The following is a 19,456-nucleotide window of genomic DNA, read 5'->3' as shown; positions in this document are numbered from 1 at the left end:
TCTTCAATTTCTTTCATTAGTGTTTTGTAGTTTTCGGCATACAGATCTTGCACATATTTTGTTAAGATTTACCTTAAGTATTTAATATTTTTTGGTGCTACTGTAAATGGCACATGTTCTTAAAATCTCAATTTTCAGTTACTAAGCAAGTGATTTTTAAATTTAAAAAGCAAGAGATGTACATAGTAAAATATCCAACGGCATAATGGTGTTCTATTCAAACTAAGCTTCATGACCACTATAGATCTCATTTTCCACTGAGAAAAGTTATTGTCGAACAGTTCCTCATGTATCATTCCAGAAATAATCTGTCAACTAATAAATGTCCATATATGGAGATTTTATCACCCCTTTAAATTTATATATCATTCTGCTCCTTGCCTTTTTCATTAAATTTCTTCTCACACAGAATATTTAACATCAATAATATTAACCTCATTTTTAATTTTACAGTTATATAGCATTGCATAGAATCAAAACTATCCTACCAAAGGTAACGGTCCTCTATTGATTGACACTTAGATTACTTTTAGTTTTAAGTTTTTATAAATAGTGCTACACTGAACATCTTTGTACCTACATCTTTTTACACATGTCCAAGTATATATCTGTAGTCTAAATTCCTAAATTATAAATGTCAGTTAAGGATATGTCTACTTTTAATTTTGACAGATTGACAAACTTCTAAAGTGATTACACCAATTTATTCTTACAATGGTATCTGAGAGTATGTCAGTATTTAAAAACAAAAAACCAACAGCTCCATAAGATTTTCAGATACATACATACAGTTGAAAATTACTGGAACAGAACCTAGATTGGAAAGAGGCTGAAACTAAGGTTACTAAGACAAGAGGTAAATACTACTGTGATTCACAAGAAAAATATGAAGATTAAACTAAGGAAATGATTAAGATTAAACTAAGGAAATGATAGTAGGGCTAAAAAGAATGATGGCAAAAGAGACACTGAGGAGGTAGAATTAAAAAAAAAAAGATAAAAATCTCTTGAGATTAAGTACTGCTTCTAATATACCCTTATGTCCTGAGGATCTGACACTCAGACACATTTTTGGTCAATAATGAATAGGTAGGTGGTTGTCTGGATGTGTGTGTGAGTGGTGGCAAAATTTTGATATGGCATGCCCAAGAAGAGTCAGAAGTGGGTAACTGAAATAATTTCTAAGCTCAGTCAAGGAAATAAGTATGTAGTCTTCTAAGGACAGCATCAACATGCTTCTAAAGAAAGTATGACTGCATTATTTACACAAGAAGTCATAATCTACCCAAGAGCAATAATGCGACTGAAGTTAAACTCAACTCCTGTATTATGTTCAGTTTAAAGAAATGTGTTGATTTCCAGTTAATGATGACAGATTAAGTACCAGTATTTAATCTCTCCCCACAATTGTCACTGAAAAAATACAAAAGATGTTTAGGAAAAATAATACAAAAAAAGAGTCTGACATGGGGCAAACATCAGAAGGGGTGGGATATCATAAAGAGCAGTAGCAAATTAGTACAACAAATGTGAAGAGACACTGAACAAAATTTAAAAGCTTGGTTTGAGTGGGTATGCAATAGCTACGTGACATTAGGCAAGTTATTTAATATCTCTATGTTTCAGTTTCATCACCAATAAAAAAAGAATAATGATATCTATGTTTCATAGGGTTGTCCTAAGGCTTAAACACATAAATACACATAAAGACTTAAAATATTACCTGGAACATAGCTAAGTGCAAAACAAAAGTTTTTTATTACTGATGCCTCGAGAGGCCCAAAGTTAGTGACATATGATTACAATTCCCTCCTTATGGGTTTACTCAGACTGTTTTGTTATACAGCAAATTTAACCAAAACAATTTACAAATGTTCTTTACTGATATTCAATTTTTAGAATCAATTCAGACAATTCTGGAAACTATATATTAAAGCAGAAGTTTAATATTCATTTTTCTTAGATGTTAGCTAAAACCAAGGTATAAAACTTACAAATATACCAACAGGAAATAGGCACAAAATCACAAAACCAAAAAAGGAGAATTTAAATATTTGTTGTCTTTATTTTACAGAAAATTGTATGAAGAAATACTATTAATAAATTCTGAAATGTGGGTTGTTTACCAGCTAATAATCACTGTGTTATGGAACTGTAGTAACTTATTAAAAGTTGGCACAACTTATCAGGTTAAAAATTCATTAGCATATGGGAGGGCACAAAGAGACACCAAATGCCATATTCTTATTCCAGAAAGAATGGAAATGCTCAAAAATATATCAAAAAGCACACAGGAGGAGGTTTGAAAGAATTTCCTTCTGGCTAATTCTGCAACAATTTGAGCACCAAAATAAATAACAAAAGGACTAAATTTTAACCAGCTGGACAGAATAGGAATAAAGTAGCAATGCATGAGTTCATATGAATCTTAAAAAATGAATGAATGAATGGAGATGGGCATTATATAGCAGAGGGCCAACAAATAAATGACATAAATAAATGACAGTTAAAAAATCATCATTTAATTTACCATTTTGTGACCATGACAGAAAAAAATGACTCAGGCAAGAATCAAATAGATGCTAACATTATATCAAAGTTTGATAAGAAACAGGAATATTTACAGTCTTAAGGAATCTTTCCACATTAAAAATGAAAATGGAAACTACACAGGACAGACCTGGCAGACTCCACCTTCCTAAAGTGATCAAAATTAGTATCACCAACAGCAAACAAACTGATATCATGTGCCTCCTGATGTGATGCACTGAAGAGAAATGTCATTTATTGTAGCATTCCTACCAAGAATTCATTATATGGATGAATCTCTAAACATGTAGATTAGACAAAACTAAGTTGAGTACATTCTATAAAATAACTGGCCTGTACTCTTCAAAATGTCAATGTCATCAAAGAAAAGGACAAGAAAGAATTCCAGATTAAAAGAGACAAAAAAAAAAAGACATAACAACTAAATGCAATGTATTATTCCTTGACTCCTGGGCTGGGAAAAACCTGCTATAAAGAATATTATTAATATGTTATATATATGCATATTTATATAAAAATAAAAACATATATATAGAGAAAACATACAAGTATGCAGCTGTGGAAAATTACTGTGACAGTAGGTGAATCAGGTGAAGGGGTAAGAGTTATTTTTTCTACTATAATTTTTCTATAATATGACTTTAAAAAATTATTATAAAAACAGGGAAATTCTTATAAACTTCAGTCATATTCTAAAGCTATAATAGTTAAAACAGTACTGGCATGAGAAAAGATTGATCAGTGGAAGAGGAAAGAAAAAAAAGTCAGTTAACTCTGAAGGGTGAGACAAAGAAACTTCTAGTTAATGGTTACCATGGAAAACAAAGAGTCAAGCATATGGACAATAAAATTAGACAGCTAGACAATAAATTTTAATATACCTACTCTAAAATGGTATTTTCTTTGAATTCTAATTTAAAGTATAGAATGGCAATCCAAAAGGTGAGCCTGCATGGTCCTATGAAGAATTGGTCAAATCCTGTATACTTTTTGGATTTTTAATACTGGGTATCTAAAGACATGTTTCTAGGAGCTGCTTAATGCAAAATAGTTTCTAACTGCTAAAACAAACAAGAGCATAATCTAGTAGTGATGCACAAAAACTTCATACACATGATTACAGTTTTAAGAATGTGTCTAATGACACAAATAGTAAGATATTCTATGATCATGGATTAGAAGAACAAATATTGTTAAAATGTCCATACTACCCAAAGCAAGGTACAGAATTAATGCAATCCCTATCAAAATACCAAGAGCATTTTTCACAGAACTGGAACAAACAATCCTAAAATCTGTGTGAAACCACAAAAGACCTCAAAAAGCCAAAGCAGTCTTGGAAAAAAAGAACAAAACTGGAGGTGTCACAATCCCAGATTTCAAGATATACTACAAAGCTGCAGTAATCAAAACAGTATGGTACTGGCACAAAAACATATGTAGATCAATGGAACAGAATTGAAAGCCCAAAAATAAAGCCAAAATTGTATGGTCAATTAATCTTCAATAAAGAAGCAAAGAATAAACAATGGGAAAAAGACAGTCTCTTCAACTAATGGTGTTGGGAAAACAGGACAGCAACATGCAAAAGAATGAAACTGGACCACTTTCTTACACCACACACAAAAATAAACTCAAATGGATTAAAGACCTAAATGTGAGACTGGAAACCATAAAATTTGTAGAAAAGAGCACAGGCAATAATTTCTCCGACACCGGCCATAGCAACATTTTTCTAGATAGGTCTCCTGAGGCAAGGGAAACAAAAGCAAAAATTAACAATTGGGACTACATCAAAATAAAAACCTTCTGCACAGCGAAGGAAACAATCAACGAAACTAAAAGGCAACCCACTGAATGGGATAACATATTTGCAAATGACGTATCTGATAAAGGTTAGTATATAAAGAACTGATACAACTAAACACCTAAAAAACAAATAATATAATTAAAAACTGGGCAGAAGATAGGAACAGACATTTCTCCAAAGAAAACATAGATGGCCAAAAAGACACATGAAAAGATGCTCATTATTACTTATCATCAGGGAAACGCAAATCAATACTACATTAAGGTATCACCTCACACTTGTCAGATTAGCTAAATCCATCCAAAAACACAAGAAACAACAAGCACTGGTAAGGATGTGGAGAAAAAAGAACCCCTTGTACACTGTTGGTGGGAATACAAACTAGTGTAGACACTGTGGAAGACATTTTGGAGGTTCCTCAAAAAATTACAAATGATCCATGATCCAGTAATTCTCCTACTGGGTATTCACCCAAAGAATAAAAAAATACTAATTCAAAAGGATATTTACACCCCTATGTTTAATGCAGCATTATTTACAATGGCCGAATTATGGAAGCAGCCTGTGTCCATTGATAAGATGAATGGATAAAGAAGAGGTGATATATATGTATGTATATATACACAATGAAATATTACTTCACCATAAAGAAGAATGAAATCTTGCTATTTGCAACAACATGGATGGAACTACAGAATAGAATGCTAAGAGAAATAAGTCAGAAAAAGACAAATACCGTATGATGTGGAATTTAAGAAACAAAACAAACAAAGAAAAAAAGAGACAAACCAAAACACAGACTCTAACTATAGAGAACAAACTGATGGTGAGTGCGGAAATAGGTGAAAGAGGTGAAGGAGATTAAGAGTATACTTATCATGATGAGCACTGAGTAATGTATAGAACTATATTGTAAACCTGAAACTAACACTGTATGTTAGCTATAGTAGTGTTTAAAAATAAAACAAAAGAGTATGTGTCTAAGATTAACAAAGTTCAAGCAAATGTCACATTATCTGTTCTCTTACTCAAAGAAACTAAAATAAAATGGGGGGAATAATACATATGCAGTGAAAATAAGTAACAGAAAACCAAGATAACCAAAGAGTCACAAGTTCTATGACAATAAATGATGGTGTAGTGAATTAAAAATGAAATTTTGACATAGTTATAATCCCCAGATGAAACAGAGATGTGCAATCCTCATTATTTTCTTGAGGAAAATGAGGAAACCAAAACAAGAAATATCTTTATCATTCCCTTTAAACTTTGAAGAACAGCTTGGGACTATTAGTGAATAGTGTTTAGGCTACTGAAAAGTTTGAGATGAACAGAGGATGGAAGTTGATGAGTCAGCAAAAAATGAAGTAAAACAACAAAGTTAAATATTTAGCTTCTTCCCACAAACTATAATAAACACTTATAATCAAGGACATTTGTTATTAAGAGTGGCTGTTACATTAAGTAGGGATCAAAACCATGAATTAAAACAACTTAAAAGAATAATAGCAATGATAAAGCACTGCTTCTGTGATTAACTTTTAATATATCACAATTGTTATATCTGTTGAAATTCTTACTGCTTTAGTATAATAAAGTGTCATTTAGTATAATAAAGTGTCCATATTACCAAATGGGATTAGATGAGACCACCTCTAAACACCACCTATACCTAACTATGGGTTGGTATCTTGGTCTAATGAATGAGTATATGCAGTATACAAAATAACTTTAATTCTTACAAAAGATTGTTATTGCTAAGTAACATAATTGTATGTGTCAATTAAAATTAACTGTAATAAATGTAACCATTAATAACTGTAATAATTATAATTGTTAAGTAACAATTAATTAACAACTTAATTCTTATATAGAATTAAATCAACTATTTTAAATCTCTTCCAGACTAGAGAAATTTGGTGAAATCCTGCTCTTTCCATTCCAACTTATACATGAATGCAAAAAGGTCTAAAATCTGCTAAAGGTCTCAAGCGTATTTAATTATGGTTCCACTACAGAAAATAAGCCATACCTAAGGCTTACTATTATCAATATCTAGAACAGTGCCTGGAATACAGCCATAATTAGGAATTTACATCAAACCGAACTAATCAAGTTCTGAAACTGCTACTATAGTAATTAATGGTATTTTTCCTAAAAGAGTAATAATGTTTACTTTAGTATTAAATGTTTGAAATACAATATAGCAAAGATTCTCTACTTTTTTTCTGCTCAAACCTGAAGATATTATACACCTACTGGTAACATTCAATCACTAACATCTATTAGTAATATTTAATCACTATGGCAGTAATTATCAAAGGAAGCAGCTGCATTTAAGAATTATCAACTACTTTCTATGTAAGGTTTTTGATAATCCTGTGTGATTTCAGAGAAGCTTAGCTTTCTAAAATGACAAGGAAGGAATATCAATAAACTCCTACCTGTTCTGGCATTGCTCCATGTTCAATTCCAGTCTTCAATAATCTGTAGCAATTACCAAATAGATCCCATTTTGTGAGATCATGAGCACTAAAATAAACAAAAATGCATTAACTTTATTCTAGAGTAGAAAAAAATTTAAATTTGAGCTCAGTTTCAGTGGGTAGAAGTATAAAATAACTTCAATTTCTTACAGAATCGAATAAGATTGGTAAATGTTCAAGTACTCAAACTTAGAAAGAAAGAAAAACAAGGAGAGAGGATGGAAGGAAGGAAGGAAGGAGGGAAGGAAATAAAAAGTAAGAAAGAAAAAGGGGAAAAGGGAAAGAGAATGGGAAAGTGAGACGGGGCGCGGAGACAGAGAATACATAAGCTGATATCAGAAATTAATTAAAAGAAACCAATTAACAATAAAAATTCATCCCTTTAAATGAAGATTACTACTACACAGTCAACCTAAGCCTGTATTCCATTTCATTCTTCCTAGTATTTTTTTTTCCTAGTATTTTTTAAGATACATTTAAAAAAAATTCATTCACAATTTCAAAATATAAATACATGTGTATTTTTGAAAGAGATCTGCATTCACAAGAAAGACAAAACCAGGGGAAAAGAAATATGTCGAAGCTCAAAAACTTTAGTGTAGCTACAGGCTTCTTAATTGAAATAAGGCAGACATTTTATTTTCTCATGAATTCTACTACTAAAATAGTAGATCAATGCCCATTAACTTTTATTTTGAAACATCAAAATATTTTTTAAAATAAGGAGTTTTGACACTAGCTGTCAACTTTTATTTCCAAATGTCAAAATATTTTCAAAACTAAGAGTTTATTTCTCCACAGAATTCCAAACAGTGTCCTACTGTGTATAAAGAAATGTCTTAGATTTTAGACACTGTTTTTGAATTCTGAAGTATTCATTAATATAAGGGCTACACTTCAACATTCTTTTAACAACAAAGATCTCTATTTTCCTTTCTTTATGGAGAAGATAAACATACCCATTAACAAGGGACATATAAATTACAATTTAAAAGTAACACTTATTTCATTAATCTGAGCCTTTTTTCCTTATTCAAGTCCAGCTATTCTGTCTACACAGTAAGAGCACAATAATAAATAGACAAACAAGAACAATTCAGGAAAAAAAGCTCATAGAAATAACTTTCATGGCATCCCCCAAAATCTTTTTTATTTAGTAAGGTTTCTAAAAACTATCAAATAAAAATTATACCTCTAAACTCCAGCTTACTTACGAGTAAGCCCAGCAATGATACTGATTAACAAACTTGTACAGTGTACAGTATATTTGTTACACTGAATGATAAATCTAACTCTTTAAGAAATCAGATGATAATAAAAACCCGTAATTTATCTGAAGAAAATCTGATTAATAAAGAAAAAAATCACATCTTGATATTTGTTTAAAATTTCCCATTGTTACAAGGATGTTAAATATTACAAAAACAGCCTATTTTATGTTGGCTAATATAATGTTATTAACCAAATCTAAATAAAATGACATACTTATGAAAAGAGGTTAACCGCTTTAATGTGGAAAGAACATTGTAAATATCATCATCATCAGCTTCTTCTCCCTATAAATAAAAGACATTATTTCATTACCATAACTTTACTTATCCTGATATTCATGAAAGTCTATTAATACTTACTGCCTAAAAGCATTCGTTTTTATTATATAAAGAGTACATATTCACTGCTGGTAAATAAGAAAGTACAAATAAGCAAAAAACCAAAAAATAAAAAACACCCATAACTGTTACACTCAGAGAGAACCATTTTTGCATTTTAAACAATGTTGTAAACATTAACATTGTATACTTTTCTGATTAATACTTTCGGATAAGTTCATTGAAACTGAGTGAAAAAGTATGTACTTTAAAGATTTTAATGGTTATTTCAAAGATTTTATTGTCAGTTACTTTTGTAGCTCAAAATCACAATGAAAAACCAAAAATGGTTGAAAAAAATTAAAAGTTAAAATTAAAAGTTAGAAGTAGGAAAAAATTGGTTACATGGACTAAAAAGAAAATCCTATCAGCCTGGCCATCAGAGCATAGAAAACCGTGGGGGTTCCAAATTGGTAACACTGATTGGAGGGAGAAGGCAAGAGGTGGGAATCATAAAAATAACTATAAAAATAACCAGTTGGAGATGTTTGCTGTTATCCTGGGCATACCACCGGCAAGTGGCTGTCCCTTACAAGCACACTTAATTTTTGTGTTCTATTCATTAGCACATCATAAATAGTTCAGTAATATTAAAATATTTTGTAAATTAGGCTCCAGGAAAAGAAAGTGAAAAAATGAATTAAGAAAAGCCAGACCTTAAAAGGTGTTTCTTAAACAAAAAAAATATTAGCTTTTGTGAAACAAGTTGTTTTGTTTTTTTTTTTAAGTGGGGGATGGGGAAGAGTGAGGGAGAGAATCTTAAGCAGGCTCCATGCCCAGTGTGGAGCCAGATGTGGGGCTGGATCTCAAAATTCTGAGATCATGACCTCAGCTGAAATCAAGAGTCAGATGCTTAACTGACTGAGTCACCCAGGCACTCCAAAATAGGTTTTTAAAATAAAGTATAACCAAAGTTAATTACAGGACGAACACTTGCAATAATGCTGCTAAGATTTGAAAAAGAGAATTCCACTAGATTTTATTTTAAAATGGAAACGATTTGTACATTCAACTATGAATATTAGCCAAAATTATCACATACAAGTGTTTACTTTAAAACAGACCTCTTGCAGTAGATCTTCCACAGAATGATTGAATCGATCTACAAACTCATCAATCAGCTGACTTCGAGCTATGTCAACTCTGTTTTGGATGGTATACTCTTCACTGCATAAGATGCTATAGGTTTTACTGCAGGCTTCTAGAACATCTGATTCTACATGTTTCTCCACAACAAACTTAATCTGTTTTAATAAAGCATCCAGATGCTGAGGAGGAAAAAAAGAAAAACTATTAGATTAATAAAAATAAGCATCTGTCAAATAGTAAGCCTATAGATTACATGAAAATGAAATAATCCAGTTATTTAAACTGACTATAACAGAATTTTGATTTCATAGTGTCTTACCTTTTCCATTCTACCTGTGCTATAAATTTCTAGATCAAAATACTGTGGGATTTGTAGCAAGTTTGCTACCTTCTCTGCATCTGCAGAATACTAGAAGAAGGAGAAGCAAAGAAAAAAGAAGTAACTACTTTAATAGTTCAATGTAATAAGCAAACTCAGTGGCATATTATCACAGAAATGTAAATGAAATTATACCTTTGATAGCAACATAGGAAGTGTGATAATAAAATGCTCAGTCAATTTGTTTCTATCATCAATTTGAGTTTTTCTTTCTTTGGCAGTTAGCACCTAGAAATAAATTGAAATGGGCAAATAATATAATGTCACATAATAATTTATAAATCTAGAGTGTTACACAGAACGATGAAGTATTGGAGATAATGTACTCGAGAATTTTCAGAGGAGGTTAACAAACTAATTACTAAAACAAATATCTCTAGTTTTATGCTTATTTCTAGTTAACATGCAATATTACTTTATTAAATAGCTACTTACGAATCACTAAAGTTTAGATAAATTACTACTTGTTTAGTAAACAAAAGCATTTCTATAAAACCAGTTATGAATATAAAAATATTGCAAGTGAAATAATTTTTCCAGTTTTAACCTCAATATGTTAACAGTAATCTCCCCTATGTTAAACACACTTTTCTAAAAATACTTTAGAGAGTAATGTTTTTTTTACTGTCGGCAGCTAAATAAATTTTCACTGATTTTTTAAAAAGATTTTATTTATTTATTTGACAGAGAGAGAGAGCACACAAGAAGGGGGAGCAGTAGAGGGAGAGGGAGAAGCAGGCTCCCCGCTGAGCAGGCAGCCCAATGCGGGGCTCGATCCCAGGAACGTGGGATCACGACCTGAGCCAGAGGCAGACGTTTAACCATCTGAGCCACTCAGGCACCCCAAATTTTCACTTATTTTTTAAAGCATATACTAACAATGTCTCTGGACTCATTTATATTTAGTTGTCCTTCTAAGTTCATAAGTCTGTTAGGCAATAATCCAGACATAGAGGTGTAGCCTGTCATCACTGAACCAATTGAAGCTGATAATGCCCATCACCTTGTCCCGTATTCAACTAGTTAAACCATAAGTGGTTCCAAAAATAAAATATTAAAATGCAAGTTAAGATAATCATTTCCCCAAGGTATTTTGTATTTTGTTATTATCTTGAAGGAACTTAGCACCATAATGTTGAATGGTTGAATGTTTCATTCCAATATAAATTGCCACTTTATAAATGTAAACCGTATTTTTTTAAATCAATACAGCTTTTATTGCATCTTTAAAATATCACAAATAACTCTGAAAAATCATCTGGCATCTTGCTGTTTCTGTAGCTGGACAACTTAGATCTTATTCATCAGCTCGCTGAACTGTTTCTTTTTCAGAAACATACCACCCCAAATTTTCTGATAGTCGTTTTTAACTGTCGTGGTTTGCTGAATCAAAAAGTAGCCGAATTCAATACAAGTTCATTTTCATTTCCTTCAAGAATTAGCTCATCTTTCTGGGCTTGAGATACTGAACATGCAACACCTGGCCTCACCCGATCCCCGTGGATGTATTTTTCACCTAGGAAATCTTGGATTTCAATAAGAGAACCACTGTCCTGAATAACAACGCTGATGAGGAAGGGAACATACACAGACCTCATCTTGTAACGGAAGCCCAGTCTAATGCCCTTGATCATGTTCTGTATGTGACTACAGATAGTGCAAACAATAGTCATTTCTTTCCTATTTCTCTCAAGTTGGCGCCTCTTCTTTTTCTTTCCAAGGAGACTGAGGTCTTTTTGTTTTGTTTTTTTTAAGATTTTATTTATTTATTTGACAGAGACACAGTGAGAGCAGGATCACAAGCAGGGGGAGAGGGAGAGGGAGAAACAGGCTTCCCGCGGAGCAGGGAGCCCGATGCGGGGCTCGATCCCAGGACCCTGGGATCATGACCTGAGCCAAAGGCAGACGCTTAACGACTGAGCCACCCAGGAGCCCCAGGAGACTGAGTTCTACACTGCTGTAACTGAAGTCTCTTCCCAGGGTTCCTCTGGGGCCCTTCACAATAACAGTGCATCCTTTCAGAGTGATGTCGACATTTTCTGGAATGTCAATAGTCTGAGTGCTGAGAATGGTCTTCATTCTCACAGTAGATGTTTGACAGTATGTGAAAGAAGTAGTAAGGTCTCCCATCTAATTCCTCTTCCAGAACTTTATTGCTTTTCAACTTCTTAAAATACAAAATAATCACTCGGAATGATTTACTGTATTGTTTAGTTCTTCACAAAGTAATATAAGGGACTACATATTATGTGGAATGTAAGTCCAGGAATGTATTCAGGGTATTGAGAAGTCTTGAAATTCATTTGGCAATGTATGAGAGGTCTAAAGATACTGATTTTAGATAAATAGCTGTCTTTGATTAAGTGATCATTATGTTAGGCAGTCTATATGCATGGACTCAATCCCCAAAACCTCTGATGGGATGGCAAAAATGGCATAATACCTATGAAGGAGGAATTTGCCAGTATCTAACAAAATTGTATACACATTTTCCCTCTGACATAATAATCCTACTTTTAAGCAATCTACCCTACTAACACATGTGGTACAAGTATGAAATGATACAAAATTATTCACTGCGTAGTGAATTATTTCTAATAGTACATTATTTCTAATAGTAAAAGACTGGCAACAACCCAAAAGACCCTCAATCGTGTATCCAGATAATGGATACTATGTAGCCATAAGAAAATGAAGATCTTCAAATAAAGGTATAGTAGAGTGATATCTAGGATACACTGTTAAATAAAAATGTAAGGTACAGAACACTACAAAATATGCTATCTTTTGAGGGAGAGGGAGGAGGATGGAATGAAACACTGGAAGGATATTCTGACTATATAGTAGGAATGGGGTGTAAAAGGAGATATAAATATATGAAAGACTTCTCTGAATGTATATTTGTACATGGTTTTGACCTTTTAACTATGTAAGTGTTTTATCTATTTCCAAAAAATAAAAATGAGAAAAAAAGGGACGCCTGGGAGGCTCAGTTGGTTAAGCGGCTGCCTTCCGTTCAGGTCATGATCCCAGGGTCCTAGCATCGAGTCCCACATCAGGCTCCTTGCTCAGCGGGGAGCCTGCTTCTCCCTCTGTCTGCGCTCTCTTGCTCTCTGACAAATAAATAAAATCTAAAGAAAAAAAAAAGGAAAAAAATACAAAACCAAAGAGGCAAAAACCTTGTTATGCTAAATTTAAGTCATCAATATCAATATGAATATGTAATTTAAATATATATGGATATATACAGAGAAATATATACATATATTTCTTAGCTCTGTATACTCAAAGTGTCTATCAGAAAAAATACCAAATGACAATACTCTTCGTGACAAGATTTTAACTTTAAATACTACTCTATTAAAAGGCACCATGGCTTGTTAGAGATTCCTGTGCTAGAGTAATGTAAGAATCAGCCTTCAAAGTGCCTTCCAGTAACCTCTGCCTCTTGGTATCATGCTCTTATAGTCTCTTCCCACAATGACTAAGGTTGACATGTGTTAACCAATAGGAGACTGTGGAAATGATGTTATGTGACTTTTGAGAACTAGCTCATGAAAGACACAGAAGTCCACCTTACTCTCCTTTGGATCATTCATTCTGCTTTATTCTCTCTTGGATACTTCACTCTGGGGGTGGGGAGGAAGGGGCAGCAACCATGTCATGAAAACATTCAAACAGTCCTACTGAGAGGTCCATAAGGTGAGGATCGAAAGCCTCCCCTAATAATCAACACTAACTTGCCAGTCATGTAAGTAAGCCATTAGGAAGTAGTGAATTAGCAACCAAACCTTCAGAGGCTAAAGCCCTGGTTAACATCTTAAATGCAACCCTATGAGAACCTTAAGCCAAAAAAAGCCAGCTAAGACACTCCCAAGTTTCTGACCCACAAAAACTGTGAGATAATGAACGCTTACTGTATTAAGCTTCTAAGTTTTAAAGTAATTTTTTACATAGCAATAGTTAATATAAACAGTAAAGGTAGAAAGTGAACTTGATGAGAAAGCAAGAAAGTGCACAAAAAATGACTGAGATATATCAAAAGGATAAGAAATGCTTAGCCTGAATAGGCTCTCATCTCAAAGTTCGGACAACACATATTTTTATAACTTTTATTTTGGAAAATCTAAAAATTATTCATTTGTCATTACTGCTTCATTAATTCCTACAGTTTTTTTTTTTCTGTAACATTTTAAGGTAAATTCTTGGTATATCATTTCACTTCACCCATAAATATTTAAGTGTGTATTTTTAACAGTGAAGACTTAAGAACAATAAAACTTGGCATCTCCAACAAAATGAAACAATAACTTCTTAGTATCTTTTCATACCCAGTCCATAGTTTTCCCAATTTCTATGTTTTGGATTTCTGTATATATACAATATGTATTTTAGAGAGAAAGAAAGAGAGCGCACAAGTGGGAAGAGGGGCAGAAGGAGAGGGGGAGAGAGAATCCTGAAGCAGATTCCCTGCTGAGCATGAAGCTTGATACCAGGATCCTGAGATCATGACCTGAGCCAAAATCAAGAGCTGGACGCTTAACCGACTTGAGCCATCCAGGCACCCCTCTGTATATTCATATTTAATTAAGTTCTGATATGATTGAATTTATGTCAGCCACTCTGCTATCTATAAATCTCATGTCTTTTTGTTTCTTTGTTCCTTCTTTACTACCTTCTTTGGGGATTCTAATAAACTCTTTAATTTACAATAATCAACTTTAGGCTGATACTTAATTACAGCAAAATACAGCAATTTTGCTCCAATCTAATTCCATTTCCTTTACCCTTCTTTGTTATTGCTGTCATATATATCTATGTATCTTATAATCTTAGTACTTTAGCGCTATAATTACTGCTTTAAATAATCTCATGTCCCTTGAAAGAAATTAAAAGAAAAAAAAAATATATAATATACATGGCCTTTTATATCCACCCACATATTTACCATTTCTGATACTGTTCATTCCTTTCTATGGATTAGAATTACCATTTGGTATTATTCTTTACAGCTCGAAGAACTTCTTTTAGTAGTTCTTCTAAGGTCTTCCAGCAACATGCCTGTCAATCTTTGTTTTTCTGGGAATGTTTTTAATGTACCTTCATATTTGAAAGATAGTTTTACTGGATTTAGAATTCTTGGTTGGCAACTTTGTTTTCTTTCAGCATATATGTCATTCTGTCAGTCTTCTGGCCTCCACTGTCTCTGATAAAAAATTAATTGCTAATCTTATTATAATTGCCCTCTGTATGACTTGTTTTTCTCTTGTTGCTTTCAAGATTTTTTGTTTTTGGCTTTGGACAGTGACTATCGTATCTGGAGATGAATCTTTTATGTTTACACTACTTGAGTTTTGTTAAGCTTATTCTTTGGATTAATGTTTTTCATCAAATTTGGCAAGTTTTTGGCAAGTATTTCTTCGAATGTTTTTCTTTCCTGTCTCTTTCTCTTACTCCTTTCTTTCTGGAACTCTCATTATAAAAATTTGATGCATTTAATGTTGTTTCACACATTTCTTGGGCTCTGTTCATTTTTCTTCAATCTTTCCTCTCTGTTCTTCAGAATGAATAATTTTTATTAATCTACCTTCATGAAGTTCAATGTTTCTTTCTTGTCATCTCAAATTTGCTACTTTTCAACTCTAGAATTTCCATTAAGTTTTCCTTATTTCTGTTATCATATTGTCCTGTAATTCTTTGAACATATTTTCTTCCTTTGATTCTTTCAACATATTTATAAAAAGGGCTCTGAAGTTATTTGCTAAATCCAACAATTAGGCCTACTGAGAAGCCATTTCTATTGTCTGCTTCCCCCCCAAGTATGGTCATGTTTTATTGTTTCTTTGCTTGACTGTAATTTTTCTAGAAGAGTCAACATTTTTAGGTAACACAGTAATTATGGATTTTTAACTTATTTTTCTAATTTTTATATTTAAAAAAGTAATCTTTAACTTAAACTTCAAATCTATAAGGGTTCGCCCCTCTGAGACCTGGGTTAGAAAGCATATTCAAAGTTCAGCCACTTCTTCAAGAAACAAGAAGTATTGGTGAGGATGTGAAAAAAAAGGAACCCTCATATGTTGGTGGGAATGCAAACTGGTGGAGCCACTGTGGAAAACAGGGCAATGTTTCCTCAAAAAGTTAAAAATAGAACTATACTACAATCCAGTAATTATACTACTGGGTAAAATACAAAAAAATACAAAAACAGTAATTCAAAGGGATACATGCACCTCTATGCTTATTGCAGCATTATTAAAATAGTCAAATTATGGAAGCAGCCCAGTGTCCTATCAATAGATGAATGGATAATGAAGATGTGATATATGTGTATATATATATATATATATATATAAAGGAATGAATCTTGCCATTTGTAATGATGTGGATGGAGCTAAAGAGTATAATGCTAAGTGAAGTAAGTCAGAGAAAGACAAATAGCATATGATCTTAATCATATGTGGAATTTAAGAAACAGGCAAAGGGAAAGAAAAAAGAGAGACACACACACACAAACCAAGAAACAGACTCTTAACTACAGAGAACAAACTGACGGTTACCAGAGGGGAGGTGGGTGGGGGATGGATAAAGTAGGTGAAGGGATTAAGAGTACACTTATCATGATGAGCACTGAGTAATGTACAGAACTGTTGAATCACTATACTGTACATATGAAACTAATATAACACTGTATGTTAACTATACTAGAATTAAAATAAAAACTAAAAACATAAAAAAGAAAAAGAAAAAACAAAGTCCAGCCAGTTCTTAAGTTTGCTTTTTGACTTTTATTTTCCATTGGGTTATCTCAGGTTTCTCAGTCAGCCAGTGATGTATGGAGAACTCATCTAATCCTTTTTATGGCTTTCTCATTTCCAGGATTTTTTAGTTAGATTCTTGGTCAGTCAACTGTTCTTCCCATCTGGGACCACAACCTCTGAATATCACAGCTGTGGGTTTTTCCTTGTTTGTTTCTACCATGTTTGCCATTTCTGGCTCACAAAGCTCTGGACTTTTGGCATTTGTACCATGAGTCTGCCCCTCTGAGAGCAAAGCTGCTGGTTTTTACAGATGTACCATTTACAGGTAAAACTACATCAAGTTTGTGGGTGGATGTGTGTAAATTATAATGCCAGGCAAAAAGGCAGCAGACTCCTGTTGCTTTTACCTGAAGCTTTGGTGGTTTTTCAAAAATAAATGCTTCTCAATTTGTCTTTTATCTTTGGTGAATTCCCAGAGCCCTTTGATAAGGTTTTTGGACAAATTCTGCAGTTTTATACTTTTTCTTTTCTTTTTTTTTTTCGGTGTAGAGAAGAATTACCTACCTCTGCATACCACCAGAGCTGGTCTATCAATGATTATCTCAATTCATCTTTAATACCACTAAAACCTGTATTAGCCCCATATTACAAATAAGGGAATTAACACACAAAGAAAACAATCAACTATCCAAAGATTAAACAGTTGCTAAATGGAGTAAAAATAGGCATTTGCTTTCAGACCTTTCTGCATTTTTAACAGATATGAATGTGAAAATGATTAAAGTACTAGAACCAGAAGCAGGTACAGGTGCTTTGGGAACATGGAAGAATCTATTTTTGAAACCTAACTGTAATTAGTAGATAGGATATAAAGACAAAGTACCACAGCATATATCATTTACAAAAATACCATGTTTTTATGGATAAATATACCACTAAAATTTTCAAGTATTTAAGACACTTAAACACATTAAAAGTCTTTCTGTAGATTTCTCACTAATATAACTTACTCTCTTGCCAGTACCCCTTCCCACTGGAGGATGTGCCTCAGCAGCTTGACGAATTGTACAAACCATTAGCTCTATAAGAGCACTCTCTTGACGGTCAGACATTGCTAAAGTGAAATAAAATGCATTAGTATGAGTAGTTTTACAATAATCATGTATTAAAGAGAACACAATTATAAAAAGCTGCAAACATACTCTATTACTGGTTATTTTAAAGACTGAAGTTAAGCTCTGTATTTTCTCTCTTTTTTTATGAAGCAGTATGTGCTTACCGTAAGTCAAACAAGAGATAAAGTAAAGAAAAAGAGCATACACTCTGGTTTCTTCTAATACCTTGTCTCTTCTTGGACCATATTTCTGAATTAGGCAATGCCAAAATTTTACTGTATTTCCTTCCAGATCATTTTAAAGCTCATAAAATAGGGTATCTTTTTTAAAATAAAAAAAGTGCTATACATATTTTTAAAAAGTAACAATAGATTCTAATTATCTTTCAAGTCACTATATATACATATAATTTTCTTTTTTTTTTTATTATTATGTTATGTTAATCACCATACATTACATCATTAGTTTTTGATGTAGTGTTCCATGATTCATTGTTTGTGTATAACACCTAGTGCTCCATGCAGTATGTGCCCTCTTTAATAATAATTTTCTTAAATAATTACAAGTTTCTACATAATGAGTGTTCCACAATTTAGTCAAACCTCTATCGTTTACTCAAATTGTTTCCTAATTTTTGTTACTATAAACAATGCAGTAATAAATATCATTAACACATATATATTTATGTAACTGATACTTTTATTTCTGTAGAATAAATTCCCGAGAGGGTAATGGGTCAAAGGTTAAAATCTTGATACTGATAAATATAAGCCTATTTATTGCAATCCAAACCTCCAACTGCAACGATGATGTTTGGTTCCTCATATCCCTGGCTAGCACTAGATGTCATAAATCCTTTCAATATTTGCCAATTCATTGACTGAAAAATGGTATTTCACTGTCATTTTGCTTCTTCCTTCCTACTAATTAGTGAAATGTATTTTCTTATTGGCTTAGAATTTTTTTCTGAGATTTGTCTGTTTATTCTTTGCCCATTTTTTCTACTGTTACTCACCTTTCTTGAACTCTTCTATATAAGAAGTATTAACTCTGTCTTTTGAATGAGGCAGATATTTTCTCCCAGTTTGTCCTTTTGATGTCAGACTCTTCATGGTATTTTTTTGTCAGACAGAAATTCTTTTTAATAGCAATTGTTAATTTTTACAAAGTCACATCTGTACTGATTTGTTTTATGGCTTCTGGCTTTTTTTTTCTTTCTAGTTTTAATGATATATATTTGACATAACACTGTACAAGTTTAAGTTGTACGGTATAATGATCTGACATATATATTGTGAAATGATTATCACAAAGTTAACTAATATCCATCATCTCTTATAGATACAAAAAGGCTTCTGGGTTTCTTGTATTGCTCTCAAAGATCTCCTTATCCTAGAGATTACAGAAATATATTTTCTAATTCGTTTTTTTCCTCTATCTCTAGGTTTTATATCTTTAATCTGTCTGGAATTTATTTCTGCTGAAAGTATGAAGTATGGGCCTATTTATTTCTACCAAATGAACAGCCAATTAGGCCTCCACCACTGCTAAGTAAACCAGCTCTCCCTGCTGAATTTAAATATCACATTTAAACATTTTTTTTTTTTAAAGATTTTA

At 32.5% G+C, this 19,456-nt stretch overlaps 1 protein-coding gene across 1 annotated transcript in view; it reads right to left on the bottom strand.

The window, feature by feature from the left end:
- The window catches only part of STAG1 (stromal antigen 1), a 423,306-nt gene that overhangs the window by 74,570 nt on the left and 329,280 nt on the right, over positions 1-19,456 (bottom strand). Inside the window, exons 16-21 of the mRNA XM_032408640.1 lie at positions 17,735-17,838; positions 10,099-10,191; positions 9,904-9,993; positions 9,560-9,763; positions 8,332-8,402; positions 6,805-6,892 (exon numbers count right to left, since the gene is read on the bottom strand). Of these exons, the coding sequence (XP_032264531.1) occupies positions 6,805-6,892; positions 8,332-8,402; positions 9,560-9,763; positions 9,904-9,993; positions 10,099-10,191; positions 17,735-17,838 (650 nt within the window). The remainder of the gene's footprint in view (positions 1-6,804; positions 6,893-8,331; positions 8,403-9,559; positions 9,764-9,903; positions 9,994-10,098; positions 10,192-17,734; positions 17,839-19,456) is intronic.

This window comes from Phoca vitulina, unplaced genomic scaffold (genome assembly GCF_004348235.1).
Source record: "Phoca vitulina isolate PV1807 unplaced genomic scaffold, GSC_HSeal_1.0 scaffold10, whole genome shotgun sequence".
In the NCBI taxonomy this organism is placed as follows: domain Eukaryota; kingdom Metazoa; phylum Chordata; class Mammalia; order Carnivora; family Phocidae; genus Phoca; species Phoca vitulina.
The sequence above is the reverse complement of the archived record's forward strand: the minus strand, read 5'-3'. Positions and strand labels throughout refer to the sequence as shown.